This window comes from Ostrinia furnacalis, unplaced genomic scaffold (assembly GCF_004193835.3).
Source record: "Ostrinia furnacalis isolate ACB-3 unplaced genomic scaffold, ASM419383v2 OfSCF2311, whole genome shotgun sequence".
In the NCBI taxonomy this organism is placed as follows: Eukaryota; Metazoa; Arthropoda; class Insecta; order Lepidoptera; family Crambidae; genus Ostrinia; species Ostrinia furnacalis.
Window position 1 is genome coordinate 300,795 of NW_021132550.1, and position 19,053 is coordinate 319,847.

Consider the following 19,053-nt stretch of genomic DNA (forward strand, 5'->3'; position numbering starts at 1 on the left):
AGGCCAGCAGCGGCGGCACGTGCGACGGGTGAGTGAACGGGACGCTGGTCACCACGCAGCCTTCGAGCCCGCGAGTCTCGCACAAGAAGTAGCACTGAGTCTGCTCGGGAAGGTTCTGTAATAGGACATTTTACAACTGTCAATACTTTGGGTTTGTGAGGTTGTAGGTGTAATCCCTGGATCTACTGAACGGATTTTGAAAATTATTTTGCCAATAGATAGGCACAATGTTTGAGCGTGTTATAGGCTCTGTATTAGCTTGAAAAATTAAAATACTTATGCTCGTTTTCACCATCAATCCCTAATCTTTAAGTGACTCCTATGGTAACACATAACAGGAATTTTGTTTTCATAGGGGTCACTTAAAAATCAGGGATTGATGGTGAAAACGGGCATTATTGTATCTAATAAACTGCGAGTAGTTCAGGGAACGTTTAATCAGTGACAGTTTTTCTTCTCCTTTGCCTGGCTCATTCCCATTTTATTAGGGGTCGGTTCTCCGTATCATGCGTCTCTAGGCGGCTCGGTCCTGGGTCGTCTCGCTGTTGACTTGGGCCTTTTTAAGGTATTTATTTACTATGGACATTCATGTGATTCGGGGTCGTTTTTATAGAAGAAAAAAATTGGCAGTACGAAATTCGCCTGTACATTAAAATACTCAAAAAGTATGTGTTAACTCACCACAAACAATCCCTTGCTTAGATTCAGCTCTACAATCTTGCCTGGTGCGAGCTTGTTGTAGGCTTGCTGGGCCACGAGGCCTAGCAATGGCTTCGCATTCGCCCAGTCACCAGCCACCTCCACCTGAGAAAATGAACTGAACATTAAACAAGACTACAGTAAAATATAGACAAATTTATACTCAGAATAGTAACATTTGTTACATTTTCTCTATTCAATGACCTAATCAAAAGTCTAAGTGCAGAAAATAAGCATCATCTAACTATAGTTTCTCTAAAATCGTTTTTATTCATATAATTACCTCAGTTGTAGCATGTATGAGTTTTGCTAGCCCAGAACACATAGGTGTANTAACCCGTGAAAAAAAAAACATAGTTATGACTCGATTGTCATAATGAACGAACTTTGTAAACCTTGCAGGTTTGTACGGAACCCTCGGTGCGCGAGTCCGACTCGCACTTGGCCGGTTTTTTTTTAATTTCTTAAATTACTAATATCTTTTTCTTTCGACTTTCATATCTTTGTTTTAATATACCCCAAGGTTCCGATAATTATGGTTACATTTTTAGGCTTTACTTCGAAAGTCGTCACGATTCCTTACAAACTAAGCTCCCGTATGTTTACACAACAGGCGGTGCCTCAATAATGCACGCGTCGCGCTATGAATATACGTCTCTATATCTCAGATACACGATACACGTGGGTAGTCGCCGATTTATGGCTCAACTTTACCTTTACTCGCTACCGAAGGCGCTGCTGTACCTACTGACTGAAATATCTACGTATAATATTATAGCTTGCTATGGGACTAAAGCCTGGTCCATGAGCACGTAGAATTTTGTCCAATGACCCCAAGCTACCCATCCTTATCGCTCTCGCGTAATTATATTGCTGTCGCGACTGTGCGACGCGCTCCCGCAGTGAGTGTGCGAGCGCGATAGCGACATAATTACGCGCGAGCGATAAGGATGGGTAGCTTGGAGTCATTGGACAAAATTCTACGTGCTCACGGACCAGGCTTTATCATAGTTAAACTTTTTATTATTTTCGCCTATGTTGAAGCAACATTATTTAGGGGATATTTTTATCCTCAACGGGCAAGCTCTTGGCCTGTATCTCCTGATGGTAAGTGATGATCAGGCCGAAGGTGGAAGCGAGCTTCACCCGGAATCCTCAACCACAGAGGAACTGGCTATCTTACCTCTAACTGCCGGAACACAATGCTGTTAACATTGTTGTTATGGCGACAGACTTTGGTAAGATGGTGTTAGCTAGCCAGGCGGACTTAGAACAAGTCCTACCACCCACCAAACCGAACAGAAAAATCTGCCCCCACTGGGAATCGAACCCGGGACCTCTGCATCTGAAGCAGGTGGTCTTACCACTAGACATTAGGATGTCCATCAATATAATTCTATTGGATGATGATTGAACATCGCGGAAACAAGACAAGGTAGCAGAAATGGGGATCATTTCGACCAATCGTTTTATTTTGTAATACTCATTTATCACAAGCATCTCGGTACTTTGAAGTCACTCTATCTATTTTATCTACTCAATTACTTATGCCAATAAAAACTTTATAACAATAAATGAAACATTAATTTATAAAAATACATATTTTTTTATTACACTGAACTTTAGAATTTGTACATCAATCAATGACCAAAGTTCTAAAAAAACGTTTTATCTCCCATTGTTTTAAGCTATGTACGCTTACATTCATGTTCCACAACAAGGCATGTCAAAATCAAAAATGTATTAATTTGGTAATTATCATTTACCTATAATATGTTGTTGTCTTGCTTAATCATATCAGATGCTTTCTCAGCGATCATGATGGTGGGAACGTTGGTGTTCCCGGTGGTGATGAAGGGCATGACGCTGGAGTCCACCACCCTCAGTCGGTTCATCCCGCGCACGCGCAACCGGCTGTCCACCACGGAGCCCATCGCGCACGTGCCCACGAAGTGGAACGTGCTACTGACAATACAGCGCGCGTAGCACGTCCAGTACTCACGGCTCCCCTCTTCAAAGTCCTCGCAACTCGGCAACGTTACCAGTTTTCCGCCAACACTCTTGATATAACTCGTATTAGCAATCCGACCTATATTTTGCACATAACTCACTGTATTTTCCAAATCGTCTCCTTCATACGGTCGGATACTAATCGATGGATTCTCTTTCGGATCCAAACTCTTTAATGAGATTACTCCCCGTGATTGAGGTTTAAGGTTTGATATTCCTATGTACACAACTTTACTGCCTTTCAATTTATTATAAAAATATTCACAAACATTATCGTTAAAATGAAACATTATGCACGTTGAAACATATCCTTGATCGTTGATACTTTGTGTGAGGACCTGGAAATCAGGTGATGTTGCTGATGCATTAAGCGACACATGTCCTGTTGGCAAAGCAGCAGAATAAGCGTGAGGATCTACAGGCATTGTTGTTGAATTATTAGTATCTGGTATGCTTATCAGTAATGATACAACGTGGTGGTTTTGCAAATTCTCCCCCACGGGAATATCTACGATCACTTCTATACCTAAACTTTGCAAATGTTCTTTTGGGCCGATCCCAGATAGTAACAGCAGCTGTGGACTGTTTACGGATCCAGCCGAAATTATAACTTCTTTTCTTGCGTTAATTGTAAAAGTATTATTATCATTATCAGTCACTACAACGCCTGTTGCAGTTTTTTCATCAATTTCCACCTTGATTGCGAGGGTGTTCTTCAAAACGTGTAAATTAGGGCGACTTTTGATGGGAGACAAAAATGCGTTGGCTGTACTTTGACGAAGACCGCTTGCAAATGTCACCAGTTGCTCACTGAATCCTATATTATCAAACCCATTTATATCTCGGACAAACTTGTATCCCAGTTCCTCGAAAACTTCCTTGAATTTTTCCGAATCACTATTATTGACCTTGGTTACTCTAAGATATCCATTAGTGCCATGAAAAAATCTATCAAGAGAATTGAGAATATCGGCATCTTCAAGTCGTTCACTTTTTTTGAAATATTTTAGAATATTGTTGTAATTCCAAGACGGATCATTTACAACTCTGGCCCATGAGTTGAAAATTTCGGGATGTCCACGAACATAATACATTCCGTTGATACTGCTGCAGCCGCCCAACATTTTGCCTTGGTGTGCGCGGTACCTGTTGTCCACTTGACATGGAAATGCTTCTTGATTCTTATCTGTCGTGTAAGTCCAATCTACGTGTGAATTTAGGATGTATGGGTATAGACCTGCAAGCTTAAGAAAGTATAAATTAAATTACGATTTGAGTCGCAATCTGGTAAAGCTATAAAAATTATAATATTTACATTGGATTCTATAGGCGGGTCGGGGCCTGCCTCTATCAGCAGCACCGTCACCCTCGGGTCTTCTGTGAGCCTGTTGGCCAGCACGCTGCCTGCCGAGCCCGCGCCCACGATCACAAAGTCAAATGTTGCTCCATCTATAAAGTATTGTTTAATATTTAGTTGTTTCCATTTTCGTTTTTATATCACCAAGCAGATTAGCTTTATGCTTAGTATCTTAGCATTTATTAATTATTTTTAATATTTTAATCATTTTTTTGCTATTATCATCCTACAGCAGACCACTGCTCTAAGACACAAGCCTTACCCCAATAACTGTTGATTAATTTATCTTTAAAATAAGCAAAATATGTGCGCATTTGTGATTTTTGACTAATACGACTAACTGTGTATGACAAAAAGATAAGGAAATATTTGAGAAGACCAGATAGAAATTGTCCTTACCTCGTATGCCAGAATCTGATGGAGGATATCTGAAAGCGGTGAGCTGCAACTCTGCCAGCGTGGACAAGGCATATTGTATTCTCGCGACGTTTGCCACAAACTCTTCCACGAACATTTTTATACATCAGACCACTAAAACTTAAGTTATATTTATGTGCCTGTTAAAGTACGAGGTTAGCAATACTAGTGTGTGGAGTCCAAATCAATTTTTTTTCAGTGGCCCCTCACAAGATGCCTATAATAATTATTATGAACAATTTTATCGGGTTTATAGGTATTTAACTTGGGAATTGCATGGAACCGAATGAAAGCCATAAGTAATTAAAACAGTTATGCAGTAAATATCATTATTACCTACAATTATACGGGATAGAGCTATAAATGCGATTGTACCGTCTGTTTGTTATATTTTCAGATCTACTAACCTCTAAATTAAATTTCATTCACTAGTCTTTCACCGATAAAATGCGTTTCCTAAAGCATTAAGAATGTTTTAGATTAGTTAAGTTTTACGAACACATTGCTTTCTGTACTGTCATCGAGGGTGAAGCCGGGGCTCAAGCGGCTATTACAATCGTGATACATTAAACAGTAATGAATATTTTATTGGGCTAATGAATAATAATATAATTATCTTGGCCAACTTGCAGGATAATTTTGAGATAAGGTTTGTGGTCTGCATTCTCGGAATTTTACAAAACTTACTTTAATCTTTAACCTTACGATTATTTCTGAAAAGTGTTTTGATTTTGATAACTACACGACATTGACCACAATGACCGTGGTTAGTTACGCGACATTCGTAAAATAAGTACCAGTATCTAATCACCCTCCAAACTTGGTCCTTGTTTAAAATATAAATATTGATAGAAATGTAATGAGTAGATTTACCCATTACTGCCCAGTGTCAACAAAAAATTCAATAAACAGCTAAGGCCCGGTTTTTTGATTCGTAGTTAAATTAACCAATAGTCAAATTTGACAGATGTCAAATGACAAGTGGTTAAATATCAGAAAAAAATGTTTCTCGAACAATGGTTAGCTTGACTTTTAGTACATTTTTTAACTATTAGTTAACATTTTGTTAATATTTAACCATTAGTAACAAAATTTAACAATTTGTTATTTTAACTACGAATCAAAAAACTGGGCCTAAGTAAATTATAAACCATAGTCATAAATTGGCACTCTTTCTCTTAAAATGTAGACAAAAATGTTACTAAGACCACAGAAATGAAGGTCGCGCCACACCTGAGATTTTTTTAAAAAAGATTATTAGTTAGTTATATGTGTTTTTCGCATAGAGATGCCAACTATGCGCTGAGTTCGAAACTTAATGTCGCATTAGAAATTCACACACACAAAGTAATCAAAACATGTGCTCATTATCCACTGCGGTATCAGTACTCAACTTTCAAATCATCTTTAGTACTTACGCAAGAAATGTAAACTGTCTACATTATGACATCGCTGCTGACATCAACAACAATGTGTTCTGTTTTTGGGCATATTGCTGCGACACCGGCCCCGCCCCCTTGTCACATCTACTTTAGTTTCTGTGATCTGTGGTTTTTCCCTATTTGTGGCAGACTTACGCCCGTATTCACAAACGATTGTTGCTTGTGAAGCAGCAAATCGAACGCACAGCGTTGAATAGAGCTCTGTGTAACTGTGTGTCACCCTGTGCGTCCTCGCGCACTGTAAGGCCTCCTAGTAATGTTTGTGAATACGGGCGTTTATAATTAAGAATAAGAATAAGAATAAGAAAAACTTTATTTGACACAAAAGAAAACAAAAAAACAGAACAAAGGGACTTAAAACTACACGCATATTTTGTGCCAAAAAGGCGCCCGCTCAGCATTAATCGAGCCACGCGTGCATGCACGCGTGCTCCGACACTGGTTTTCAGCGGGTGTAATTATGTGTGGTACAAGTCGAAAAGAAACCAACAATGCAACATCTAAAACAGAGTTAAGTCAAGATTTTATGAGGTAAAGCAGAGGAGTGACTTACTGAAATTGATTAATGCTATCAGCACAGAATAAATAATAGTAGTACCTACTATCAGGTAGGATGTATTTTTAAAATAATGATAAAATATGATTGACTCTGGCGCAATCGAGTAATAATTCCATAAAACAATTGTAAGTGTTTATTTTACAGTTTTAAAATCAATATAACAATCTTTATCCCAAGTTAGTATCGCTATCGAAAAATCTTAATAATGTATGTAGGAAAGATCAATCGCATGAGCTAGAAATATTATGATTAGCCAATTTATTTCATTGACATATAACTGAAAATTACAATTAACACGTTACACCTTTAACAATTAAATTGAAAATTTTAATAACAACTGAAGTAGTACGTAAGTACTACCAAAATGATAGAGACAATAATTTGTATTAAACTTGTTAACTTTACACCCTCCTACAAACACGCATATTATTGTCTTCTTTGATCATATCAGCGGCTTTCTCCGCAATCATTATAGTGGGCGCATTCGTGTTCCCACTGGTGATGGTGGGCATGACGCTGGCGTCCACCACGCGCAGCTTCTCCACGCCGCGCACGCGCAGCCGGCTGTCCACCACGGAGCCCATAGCACTGGTCCCCACAAAGTGGTACCCAGAACTGACCATACATTGCACGTAACACTTCCAATACTCTTTACTTCCCACTACAAAGTCCTCACAGCTAGGTAATGTTACTAACTCCGCACCAATATTCTTCATATAAGTCGTATTAACAATCCTAACGATGTCTTCTACGTTCCTGATCGCATCTTCTAAATCACTTTCTTCCAAAAATGGCTTCAAAGTAATTAAAGGACTCTCTCTCGGGTCCAAACTTTTTAGTGAAACTCTTCCACGAGTTTTAAATTTAAAACTTGCCACTGCTATATTTAAAACTTTTTTATCTTTTAGCTCATTATAGAAATATTCACAAGTTTTGTTATCAAAATTAAATACCACAAGGTTTGCAGTAAATCCAGCAGCGTCTACTACTTGCAACGCTGCTTGGTAATCAGGAGAACTTCCATTTTTTGTCAGGTACCCTGTGGCCAATAATGAGTTATAGACGTAAGGATTTACAGTTTTAGGCGTCGTTTCTGCACTCGGCATTTTGATAGCCAAAAATATATATTGATGATTTTGCAGACTATATCCTACAGGAAGATCTGCTATCACGGTCATTTTAAATCTCTCTAAATGTTCTTTTGGACCAATACCGGATAAAATAAGTAGTTGTGGTGTGTTTATAGCCCCTGCTGATAATATGACTTCTTTGTTTGCTTTGACTGTCAAAGTTTTATTATTGTTGTCAGTTACTACCACACCTGTAGCTTTATAATTGTCTATAATAACTCTTGTTGCAAAAGTATTTTTCAAAACATGTAGATTTGGACGGTGTTTTATTGGAGATAGGAAAGCGTTAGCTGTACTTTGCCGTAGACCATCAGCAAGCGTTACTAATTGTTCAGAAAATCCAATATACTGATCACCATTTATATCAGGGAATAATTTGTAGCCAATTTCCTTAAACACATCCTTGAAATGTTTCATTTCACTGTTCATTACTTTGGTGATTTTCATGTAACCATCAGTTCCGTGATATTTTCGATAACGTGAATGTAATATTGCTGGATCTTCCAGACGTTCGCTTTTTTTGAAATATGGGAGCACATTTGCGTAGTTCCACGAAGCATCTTTGGTGATTGCGGCCCATGAGTCGTAGTTTTCAGGAACTCCCCGTACATAATACATGCCGTTGATACTACTACTTCCTCCTAAGACTTTGCCATGATCTACGGGGTACTTGTGATTCCGCAAGCATTGATACGCATGATCATCTGGTTCAGTTTCATGATTCCAGTTCAGATATGACGATTCAGCATAAATCATCAGTCCTGGAATCTGTAAAAAAAAAGAAAATAAATACACAATTATTATAATAATTAAAAAGAAAACGTGCCAAAATTGGCACTTGATCGCTCATTTTACCTATCCTGACTGCTTTGGAAGCATGATAATGATATTAATAAATCTGACGTGTTCCATACTTAAACTAGATTCTAAACTTTAAATAAATTGCCGTGTTTGTCATCAGCCCACATTATAAAATGGATGCGTTTCACAAGATTTTTATTAATTCAATTACTAGTTTTTGAAACACAATTTTATTAACCTTATTTATAGTATAGCACATACTAGCTATGTAATACTTGATGGCAAATAAAAAAATGATATAATTATGCTTTTATGGGAAAAGCCAACAATTAGAGGGGAGATTTCATGGCCAGCATGCCCATGCATGGCCATGACCAGTTACTTACATTGCACTCAATGGGTGGGTCAGGACCAGCTTCTATCAGCAGCACCGTCACCCTCGGGTCCTCTGTGAGCCTATTGGCCAGCACGCTGCCTGCCGAGCCCGCGCCCACGATCACGAAGTCAAACGACGCTCCATCTGGAATTCATAGTATTCCTAATAATAAATACTACTACTTATACCTAGTAGGAGGCCTGCCCATACTACGTCTTCCGGCCCGTGGACTCTTTTCTGACCCAATGACCACCAGTTCTACGAGCTACCCATTCGGAACTGGCGAATGTCGCGGGAAGCACTTGGATGCGGACAGCGCAGGACCGGTCATTGTGAAAATTCTTGGCCCTTGTCCAGCAGTTTACGTCATTTGGCTGAAACGCACTACTTATACCAAAATTTTGTTAAGAATTAACTACGTATGATAAAAATATAAAGGGACACAGACACGTCGTAATTTTTAGTGAAGCGATTCTTTGGCTGTAAAAATATTCCTTTTATGTTAATTTTTAGAATTGTAAGCGGAAATACTAAGATTCGAAAAAAACGATAAATAGTTTAAAAAAAATAATTACCAAGGCACCAAAAAGGTTTGCGCTTAGATGAAGCCGTGATCGCGATGTAAAGATGTTACATACATAATATCAGTGCATACTTACTATATACAGTCCCTTGAGGAGGATAGCGGTAAGCAGTCAGCTGCAGCTGGGATATTGTGAACAACGCTTGCTGCATGCTAGCAACGTAGGACAAAAACTCGGCCACGTACATGACACTTTACAAAAACTTTCCTTCTGCGGCGAACGACTCTCAAATTTCGGCGATTTGGTAGCTTGGTTTAGCTGTGTAAATTAAATTAAAAAAGTAATTTCGTAATATCGCAAACAACTTCATAAAGATGACGATACTTATAAAATGAAGTCAGAAGTCATAAATATTTTTTTAATCACGATTCTACTTTCAAACCGCAGTACTGTCTTTATTAGTTGCAGTCAACTGCAGTTCTGCCAATAAAATCTCAACTAGTGAAGGCCAAGCTTATCCTAGAAAAAAATTATACTGCGGGTTAATATTAGTGGCCTCGAAACGAAATTAATCAATAGAAAATAGGACGTCTTATGTGTCAGAAATAAAATAATATAAAATTTTATAACAATTTTGGAAGAGAGGGTGGTAATAACTAAGTTGCTTCTTCTCTACATTATAATCATTATATCCACATAAAAAGTGCTCTTTAAATGATTCATTTTATTTTAAACAAATAGAAAACAAGGAAACAATAAAGTAAATAGTAAGGTAAATACATAAGTAGTAAGAAAAACAAAAAATATGGAATCTATTAAGTTATTTTTAGTGAGGGATGTTATTGTCCTCCTTGATCATGTCAGCGGCTTTCTCGGCGATCATGATGGTGGGCGCGTTGGTGTTGCCGCTGGTGATGGTGGGCATGACGCTGGCGTCCACCACGCGCAGCCTCTCCACGCCGCGCACGCGCAGCCGGCTGTCCACCACGGAGCCCATGGCGCACGTGCCCACTTGGTGGTACAGCGTGGTCACCAGGCACCGAGCGTAACATCGCCAGTAAGCTTTGCTGCCAGCAGGGTAGCTTGCACATTTTTCCAATTCTAATAACTCTGAATCTACACTCTTGAAGTACGTTGTGTTAATAACCCGGGAATAATCCTCTAAATACTTTATTACATCTTCTAAATCACGTTCATCTGAATATGGCTCTGTGTAAATAAAGGGATGTTCTTCAGGGTCAGTGCTTTTTAAAAGTAGCTGTCCCCTAGATTTGGGGCGAACAATCGTCAGCGCAGTTATCATAACTTCTCTATTTTTGCTTTTATCGTAAAATTTCTGACAAATATCTGCATCAAATGAGAATGCAATGACACATACTGAAAGTAGAATATCTGAACCTCCGATAAGTATGTGTGATTGATAATCTGGGTACGACTGATTTTTTTCCAATGCTACAAAGCCAATAATATCTTTATTGGGATATTCATGAGGATTGACAGGCAAGGTGATGGGTGCCGGTCCGGTAACATGATACAATGTCACTAGCTTGTGATCTTGTAAATTTTCTCCAACAGGAAGATCAGAAACTACATTTATTCCCAAATCTTCCAGATGATCTTTAGGACCAATCCCAGAAAGGATCAGTAACTGAGGGCTGTTAATTGCCCCACCTGATACAATGATTTCCTTTTTTGCTTTTAATGTTATTATTTGGCCCTTGTCGTTATTCACATTCACACTCACAGCTACTTGGTTTTCGAAATTGATCTTAGTTACCAAGTGGTGCCTCAGGACGTAAAGGTTAGATCGATGAAGCGCCGGTGTCAAAAAAGCGTTCGCTGTACTTTGGCGAATACCATCGGCTATTGTAAATTGTGGCTCCATGAATCCTAGTGTATGGTTCCCATTAGTGTCTAACACAGTGTCATATCCGAGCTCTTGAAAAGAATCCAAATACTTTTTTGTTTCGCTGTTATTTAATTGTGTTACACCCAAATATCCGTTAGCACCATGAAAAATACCGGTTGGGGAATCCAAAATGGCAGTGCTTTCCATTCTTTCACTTTTAATGAAATAAGGTAAAACGTCATTGTAGCTCCAGCTTTGATCATTCGTGATACGCGCCCAAGTGTCATAATCATGTGGGCTTCCTCTGACGTAAAACATAACGTTCATGCTGCTGGAACCACCTAGCATTTTGCCTCGTGGTAATTGATCCACGTTATTGATGTGACATTTATATGGAGAGCATGGTTTGTTGGCAGCAGTGTAGTTCCAGTCATTTTGAGTTCTAAATCCATAGGAGTATAAAGCCGGGAGCTAGAACGGAAAGAATTTTCAGTCGATTAAATAATCAATGTCAAATTATAATAAAAGGGACAGTTACCTATGATGACACAAAAGTACATGACGTTATCGATTTGTCGTCTTTTTCAAGATTTGTCGAGATTTCAATCTATGATGTTGATATGAAGCTATATTATTTTCAAAGCACAAATGGCAAGGTGAACTTACATTGGACTCTACAGGCGGGTCCCCGCCAGCCTCCACCAGCAGCACCGTCACCCTCGGGTCCTCGCTGAGCCTGTTGGCCAGCACGCAGCCCGCCGAGCCCGCGCCCACCACGATGAAGTCGAACACAGCCCCATCTGGTGGTTGATATACAGAAAATTATGGACTGTCTTACTTATGTCGTCAGAAAACATCCTGAAATATTTAAGATGACTTATGACTTTAGAATTGATTGATTCTTGAATACAATGTCAAGAAACTTACGTGTTGGAACATAGTCTTATCTGCAAAACTATACTTACGAGAAAAAGTATGGAATCATCCCCTTGTACTTTGTTCCTAGCCATCATAAGAACTGAATGCCTATGAAAGCATCTATGGTGTTTAGGATTTCAAATAAGAGTCCTTTTTTACATAAGGATTAGTTTAATCTTCATATGTGCTGCGTTTACAATGGTAAAATGTAGAAAAATACGAGCTACGCGCTCGAGGATTCGATCCAAAGATAAAGATGGCCGGACGACGCGCTAGTGATGTTCTTTACTTCCTGTTTGGAGGCATTGGCGATAGTGACGTCCGGCGTGGGGTGAAAAAGGTCCTCTTATTTGAAATCCTAAACATGGATTTTGGCGACCGCGACGAAATGAAGAAATGAACAAGTTATGAACTCCAAGGAAAGATGAACAAGCAACTTGCAAGCAACTTCGGTTTGGGTGCAATGGGATAAAAGGAGACTGCTTCGGAGCCTGCTGAATATTTGGGAGGTCGTTCCAACCGGGAAGTAGCCCTATTCCTTCTATATCCCCTCCTAAACTTTAGTGTACCTACGTTTTGTGTGAATAGCATCTTGTTCATCTTGCTAAGTTTTTTGCCTACTATTACTGCAAGTCTACTATCATGTCACTGCAAATCTAACTATTTACATAGTCGAAAAACACGTAGCTCGTCGTGGGTTTTCTTTTATTTGCACTACAAGTTTCAAGAATAAGTTCAAGCCTATTTTCACCTATTTTTCGCATTTTGAGAAGCATTGCCTATCTTCTAATTTAATTTAAAGCATTGTGTGTACGTTCCTACCTATTTTGCCTGAAAGATTTACTCATTTTCCTTGAAATTTGCTGAAAATAAAATAACCTGTAAATACACGTGCATTGGTAAAAGTCTAATTCTATCGCAATTTTCAGTGGTTTCCTGTGGCTACTGTAATAAAGTAAGCTGCTACAGCCCTGCTGCACGCGGTAGGAGCGCCTGGCACGTGGGATTTCGACTGCATCTGGACCTAGATTCAAAACTGTCCCCGTCNAGGCGTCCGTTTTGAAGATTTCTGTCTTTGTGTCACCAATGGTAAGGACGCCATTTTTGACTGAGCATTGAACTTTTTTCTCCTTGGGATTACTGGAAAAGATGCCGAAACGAGCTGAAGGCTCGATTCCGATTCTTACGCTGGCGCTATCTAGTGCCTTTCTGGCTAAGTTTGGCAGGAACTTAGCCAAGAACGTTCGCTGAACGGTTTCGTAGGCGGATTCTGTAGGGTACTTGGCCATTCGACTGGCGATGCGCAGGAGTTGCCTGGTGGAGAGTGAGGAAGAGAGGTTTTTGAGAGTGCTGTCCTGTGAACTTCGGAGCTCGTCTGCTAGGTTTATTATGGAGTGGAGAGGGGTTGATATGTCTCCGTACTGCAATAAGATGAATTACAAATTAAGAATAAGAATAATAATGTCTTTATTCAGCACAATATATGGTATACAAAGCAAGAGTAAACATAAAAATAAATAAAAACATATGCTGAATAAGCGCCTGTTCGCGCAGTGCGCTTACAACCTTTTTTCACCCCTCGCCGGACGTCACTATCGCCAATGCCTCCAAACAGGAAGTAAAGAACATCACTAGCGCGTCGTCCGGCCATCTTTATCTTTTGGATCGAATCCTCGAGCGCGTAGCTCGTATATTTTCTACCTTTTACCATTGTAAACGCAGCACATATGAAGATTAAACTAATCCTTATGTAAAAGGGACTCTTATTGAAATCCTGAACATGGATTTTGGCTAGAAAAAGACTGTGCAAAAATTGTTTATTGCCAGGTCACAACTCTTTTATATGTCAGCTCAAGGGTGGTTGTCGCACATGCAAGAGAAAACATAATACACTTTTACACAAAAATTCAAATGTTACAATGTCAAGTCAATCCACAAATGAACCTACAGTTCACCAGTCATTACCAGTGTCATTATCTGCGGTGTCTATGGGTCAAGTTTTGTTGTGTACTGCCATTGTTGAAGTTATTGTTAATAACAAGACCTACACTGCTCGTGCTTTGCTTGACACTGGTAGTCAATCTTCATTTGTAACCAACGGGTTAATTCAACGAATGGGCCTAACTGGCAAACCTAATAAGTCAATAAACATTTGTGGTATAAACAATGTGAAATGTGAAGTGAATGAAAGTTATGCGTTAAAAGTGAAATCACTCATTAATTCTTTTGAGTTCAATACAAGATTTTTAGTTATTCCTCGCATTACTGGACTATTACCAAACTCCAAAGTTAATATTGACAATTTACAGCTGCCACTCAATATCAAGCTCGCTGACCCACAGTTTCATTTACCATCAGAAGTGGACATGCTATTGGGTGCGGATGTTTATTGGCAAATTATTGATAATAAAGTGATTAAATTAGGTGCTAACAAACCTGTGCTGCAAGATTCAAAGTTAGGATGGCTAGTGGCTGGTCCATTATCTGTATCATCTCCTCCTACTAAAACACAACAAGTTTATTGCAATTTTACACAAGAGATTCGCGACTCACTAGAAAGGTTTTGGCACATTGATGACCTCCCAACTTCAAAGACTTACTCTTTGGAGGAAAAACTTTGTGAGTCACATTTTGTAGACACTGCTACTCGTTTACCTAATGGTAGGTTCAGTGTTCAGATGCCTATGAAAGAAAGGCCTGAACAAGCGTTAACTGATAACTTTTATACTGCCAAAGCGTGTCTAGACAATTTAACTAAGAAACTTGACAAACAACCTTCATTAAAACAAAAATACAAGGATTTTTTAAAGGAGTATGCAGACTTAGGACATTTGAGTAAAGTTGAACGACCTACTTTTGGCTATTATATGCCACATCATGCTATTTTAAAGGAAAAAAGTGAAACAACCAAATTGCGGACTGTTTTTAATGCTTCATCTAAAACCAAGTCAGGTTTGTCATTAAATGACATACAATTAGTTGGACCAGTGATACAAAGTGATTTAATTTCTATTTTAATGAGGTTCCGCCAATTTAAGTACATCCTTGTAGGTGACATTGAAAAGATGTACCGCCAAATTGAAATAGATCAGTGTCAGCGTCATTTGCAACTGATTCTTTGGCGTGAGGAAAGGGATCAGCCACTCCAAGTTTTACAACTGAATACCGTCACATACGGTACTGCTTCTGCACCATTTCTAAGTACTCGTTGTCTTCTGCAGTTAGCTCTAGAGTGTCCTGATAGTGTAGTGGCTGATGTGATCAAACATGATTTTTATATGGACGACCTAAATACCGGTTCTGATACTATTGATGGTTTCAAACATATTGCTGACGGAGTAATTAAAGTTCTAAATTCTGCCTGTTTGCCTCTGCGTAAATTGCGCACTAATTGCTCAGAGTTATTTGAAAATGAAAGCAATATTTCTGATGCTCTTGATCTTTACAAAGAATCCAGTGTGTTAGGTCTTAATTATTCACCTAAATCTGACACATTTCAATTTTCTACTGATCTTCAACTAAATTCTAATGTAACTAAAAGAATAGTTATTTCTACTACATGCAAGATATTTGATCCATTGGGCTTATTGAGTCCCTGTGTAATTATAGCAAAGATTTTACTTCAGCGATTGTGGAATGCAAAGTTAGGTTGGGACGATCCAGTTCCTGATTCTTTCACAAAAAACTGGTGTAAACTTATAAGTGAATTTCCAATTTTATTTACCATTCAAATTCCAAGACATGTTTTATGTGATTCACCTATAGTAATTGAACTGCATTGTTTTGTTGATGCATCTGAGCAAGCCTACTCTGCTTGTGTTTATTTGCGCTCTGAAAGTGTTGATGATAACATTTTGATAAGGCTGTTGTGTGCTAAAGCCCGAGTTGCACCAATTAAACCACTGACTATTCCACGACTCGAGTTGTGTGGAGCATTGTTAGGTGCGCGATTGTCCACAAAAGTTTTGCAAGCTTTAAGATGTAACATTAATCGCAAGTATCTTTGGACTGACTCTACAGTTGTGTTAGGTTGGTTGAAAGCACAAACTAGTGACCTAAAAACCTTTGTGTGCAATCGTGTCAATGAGATTAATGAGTTGGCATCGGATTTTACTTTCAATCATGTACCTACCCATGAAAACCCTGCTGACATGGCGTCCAGGGGCGTAGATCCAAAATCATTGCAAACTTCTCCTCTTTGGTGGGAAGGGCCTACATTTCTCAAATCTAAGTCGTGCGAATGGCCTAAGCAATCACACAACAAAATTCCAAGTAATTTGCCAGAATTAAAGAATAAAGTACCTAAGTCTCTCCAATGTCTGGTAGGGACTCAAACTGGTTTTGACAATTTTATACAATTTGAAAAGTATTCAAGTTACATGCATTTGAAAAGAACCTATGCCTATTTGTTGCGTTTTGTAAACAATTGTAATAAAAGTAACCCTAAATTGACTGGCCCATTAGAGGTCGAAGAATTGAACAAATCTTTACTACTTTTAGTCAAACAAAGTCAAGCACAGTCTTTTTCTACTGAAATTAATGATATTTTAAGTAACAAACCTTTGCATCATAATTCAAAACTGCTCTCACTCGCTCCTTTTATTGATTCTAATGGCATTTTGAGGGTGGGAGGCAGAATGGTAAGTTCAAATTTTGATTATGACAAGAAGCACCCCATGATCCTAGACGCCAAGCACCACTTAGCTAAATTAATATTAACTCACGAACATGTTCGCCTATTCCATGCTGGTGCTCAATCTCTTTTGGCATCAATAAGAGAACAATTCTGGCCTATAGGTGGCAGGTGTCTGGCACGCAGTATTACTAAGCGATGCTTAATTTGTACTAGATTTCGAGGTAAAACATTGCAACCTATAATGGGTAGTTTACCCACTGAAAGGACTATTGCTACATTCCCATTCTACTCGTGTGGTGTTGACATGGCTGGACCCTTCTTAATTTCAAGTAAAAAGGGCAGAGGAAGTCGAACCTCAAAATGTTACCTATGTTTGTTTATTTGTCTGTCATCAAAAGCGTTACATCTTGAACTTGTTAGCGACATGAGCACAGAAGCATTCATCCTATCGTTGAGAAGGTTTATTTCTAGACGGGGAAAACCTGGTATAATCTATTGTGATAATGGGAGCAATTTTAAAGGCGCTAACAATGAATTAGGTAAACTTCTAAGGTCCAGTCGTAAGTCTGTATCCCATTTTGCCAATGACGAAGGCATTAAATTTGTCTTCAGTCCCGCATATTCTCCTCATTTTGGGGGAATATGGGAGGCTGGAGTCAAATCGGCTAAACACCACCTTAAGCGCGTTGCTGGCAATGCTTCTCTGACGTTTGAGGAGTTAGCAACGCTATTCACACAGATCGAGGCTATACTGAATTCCCGTCCCCTTACTCCACTGTCCTCCGATCCTACTGACCCGTCTCCTTTGACTCCTGGGCACTTCCTAATCGGGCGACCTCTCACAAGCATACCGAGCCTACCCATCACCGCTAAGAACCCAACCCGATATCTGCGCATCGAGCAATTGCGACAACACTTCTGGGACCGATGGCGCCGGGAGTTCATAGCGGAATTGCAACTTAGAACCAAATGGAAGAGGCGGCAGCAAGACCTACATGTCGGAGACCTCGTGATTCTAAAGGAAGAAAACTTACCTCCACTTCACTGGCGATTGGCACGGATCAGTCGTCTTTATCCTGGACCTGATGGCATCAGCAGAGTTGCAGACGTTCTCACCAACAAAGGCACGATCAGGAGAGCCATAAACAAGATGTGCATAATACCTGCAATCCAAGAAGAAACCAAGGAAGGAGTTCCAATCACATCATCGTAGTCTGTACCTTGAGCGTCAGCTGAGCCAATGATGTCTGCATCAGGAATCCTGCAATCAAGTTGAAAGCGGCACCTGCTTTCAACGCCCCCGAAGATGTTCGCGCAGTGCGCTTACAACCTTTTTCACCCCACGCCGGACGTCACTATCGCCAATGCCTCCAAACAGGAAGTAAAGAACATCACTAGCGCGTCGTCCGGCCATCTTTATCTTTGGATCGAATCCTCGAGCGCGTAGCTCGTATTTTTCTACATTTTACCATTGTAAACGCAGCACATATGAAGATTAAACTAATCCTTATGTAAAAAAGGACTCTTATTTGAAATCCTAAACATATGGTATTAATTTAAAGTATATAAATCACCTTTAAAATGGTTAAAAAAATATTTTTCTTCTATAAGTCGTTTAGTTTTTACGATCGTTCATAACAAACAGGGTGATTCCATACTTTTGCTCGCAAGTGTACTTAAGTCTATTGACACCGATTACATTATAGCAAAAACAAACTGCATGTACGTAGGTATGATTGTATGTATTGTGATAGGTAATTCATTTAGACTTTTTTCAAAACTAAAAAAATAATTAAAAAACAATAACTTATTAAGTTATTTTAAGACTATACAAAGGAAGTAGACTCCGACTCCAGCTAGTATAGTCCATTCTGCGGTTCGAATTGTCCATGACGCGTCCGAGCGGGGTTTCTAAACTGTCTTAATGAATCACAGGTTACTTCTTACTTAGCTACCTTACCTTTAACATTAGCTTGCTCGGGATATCGATAGGCGGTCAGATTGAGTACTGATAATACCCTCAATGCATTCTGTATGCTGGCTGCCTGTTTGAGGGTGTTCACTACCTCCATTTTGTGTCACGTCTGCCGGAACACTGAATATAATGCATGTTTAATACCTAGCTTAATTTCTTTTATAGAAAATAATTGTTTATGTAAGTGGATTTCTGGCAGAATCATTTTAATTAACATACGATAATCCTGTTTGCTTATTATGCATTTATAACAGCAAGTAAACCTACTGTTTTTTTTAATTTAGACTTTGAGCTCTAGAAGTAGGTTCGATATTTTTTTACAACAAATGTCAAAGTGCCTACTTACCCAACTAAAAATAG

At 39.1% G+C, this 19,053-nt stretch overlaps 4 protein-coding genes across 4 annotated transcripts; 1 reads left to right on the top strand and 3 right to left on the bottom strand.

Annotated features, from left to right (window-relative positions):
* Positions 1–2,400: 2,400 nt before the first annotated feature.
* LOC114355048 (glucose dehydrogenase [FAD, quinone]-like) lies at positions 2,401–4,580 on the bottom strand. The gene is made up of 3 exons (XM_028307705.1): positions 4,466–4,580; positions 4,025–4,158; positions 2,401–3,953 (listed from the first exon to the last, which is right to left on the bottom strand). The coding sequence occupies exons 1-3, from the start codon at positions 4,578–4,580 to the stop codon at positions 2,466–2,468; spliced, it is 1,737 nt and encodes a 578-aa protein (XP_028163506.1). The 3' UTR covers positions 2,401–2,465.
* A 2,264-nt stretch (positions 4,581–6,844) lies between these two features.
* On the bottom strand, positions 6,845–9,811 carry LOC114355049 (glucose dehydrogenase [FAD, quinone]-like). Its single transcript, XM_028307706.1, has 3 exons — positions 9,451–9,811; positions 8,802–8,935; positions 6,845–8,382 (listed from the first exon to the last, which is right to left on the bottom strand). Exons 1-3 carry the CDS (start codon positions 9,560–9,562, stop codon positions 6,886–6,888), a joined length of 1,743 nt encoding a protein of 580 aa, XP_028163507.1. The 5' UTR covers positions 9,563–9,811; the 3' UTR covers positions 6,845–6,885.
* A 293-nt stretch (positions 9,812–10,104) lies between these two features.
* Positions 10,105–18,807, bottom strand: LOC114355057 (glucose dehydrogenase [FAD, quinone]-like). The gene is made up of 3 exons (XM_028307713.1): positions 18,679–18,807; positions 11,831–11,964; positions 10,105–11,635 (listed from the first exon to the last, which is right to left on the bottom strand). Exons 1-3 carry the CDS (start codon positions 18,788–18,790, stop codon positions 10,142–10,144), a joined length of 1,740 nt encoding a protein of 579 aa, XP_028163514.1. The 5' UTR covers positions 18,791–18,807; the 3' UTR covers positions 10,105–10,141.
* On the top strand, positions 13,890–18,257 carry LOC114355056 (uncharacterized). The gene is made up of 2 exons (XM_028307712.1): positions 13,890–13,952; positions 15,642–18,257. The coding sequence occupies exon 2, from the start codon at positions 16,234–16,236 to the stop codon at positions 17,929–17,931; it is 1,698 nt and encodes a 565-aa protein (XP_028163513.1). The 5' UTR covers positions 13,890–13,952; positions 15,642–16,233; the 3' UTR covers positions 17,932–18,257.
* Positions 18,808–19,053: the final 246 nt, after the last annotated feature.

What these genes read in the sequence shown, in the direction of transcription:
- LOC114355048 (XM_028307705.1), bottom strand. Translation starts at nt 4,580, where the DNA reads ATGTTCGTGGAAGAGTTTGTGGCAAACGTCGCGAGAATACAATATGCC. An exon ending in ATCAGATTCTGGCATACGAG is followed by an intron (nt 4,159 to 4,465) that starts GTAAGGACAATT and finishes AATACTTTATAG; the next exon opens with ATGGAGCAACATTTGACTTT. An exon ending in ACCCGCCTATAGAATCCAAT is followed by an intron (nt 3,954 to 4,024) that starts GTAAATATTATA and finishes TACTTTCTTAAG; the next exon opens with CTTGCAGGTCTATACCCATA.
- LOC114355049 (XM_028307706.1), bottom strand. Translation starts at nt 9,562, where the DNA reads ATGTACGTGGCCGAGTTTTTGTCCTACGTTGCTAGCATGCAGCAAGCG. An exon ending in TCCTCAAGGGACTGTATATA is followed by an intron (nt 8,936 to 9,450) that starts GTAAGTATGCAC and finishes TATGAATTCCAG; the next exon opens with ATGGAGCGTCGTTTGACTTC. An exon ending in ACCCACCCATTGAGTGCAAT is followed by an intron (nt 8,383 to 8,801) that starts GTAAGTAACTGG and finishes TTTTTTTTACAG; the next exon opens with ATTCCAGGACTGATGATTTA.
- LOC114355056 (XM_028307712.1), top strand. Translation starts at nt 16,234, where the DNA reads ATGGCGTCCAGGGGCGTAGATCCAAAATCATTGCAAACTTCTCCTCTT.
- LOC114355057 (XM_028307713.1), bottom strand. Translation starts at nt 18,790, where the DNA reads ATGGAGGTAGTGAACACCCTCAAACAGGCAGCCAGCATACAGAATGCA. An exon ending in CGAGCAAGCTAATGTTAAAG is followed by an intron (nt 11,965 to 18,678) that starts GTAAGGTAGCTA and finishes ATCAACCACCAG; the next exon opens with ATGGGGCTGTGTTCGACTTC. An exon ending in ACCCGCCTGTAGAGTCCAAT is followed by an intron (nt 11,636 to 11,830) that starts GTAAGTTCACCT and finishes TTTCCGTTCTAG; the next exon opens with CTCCCGGCTTTATACTCCTA.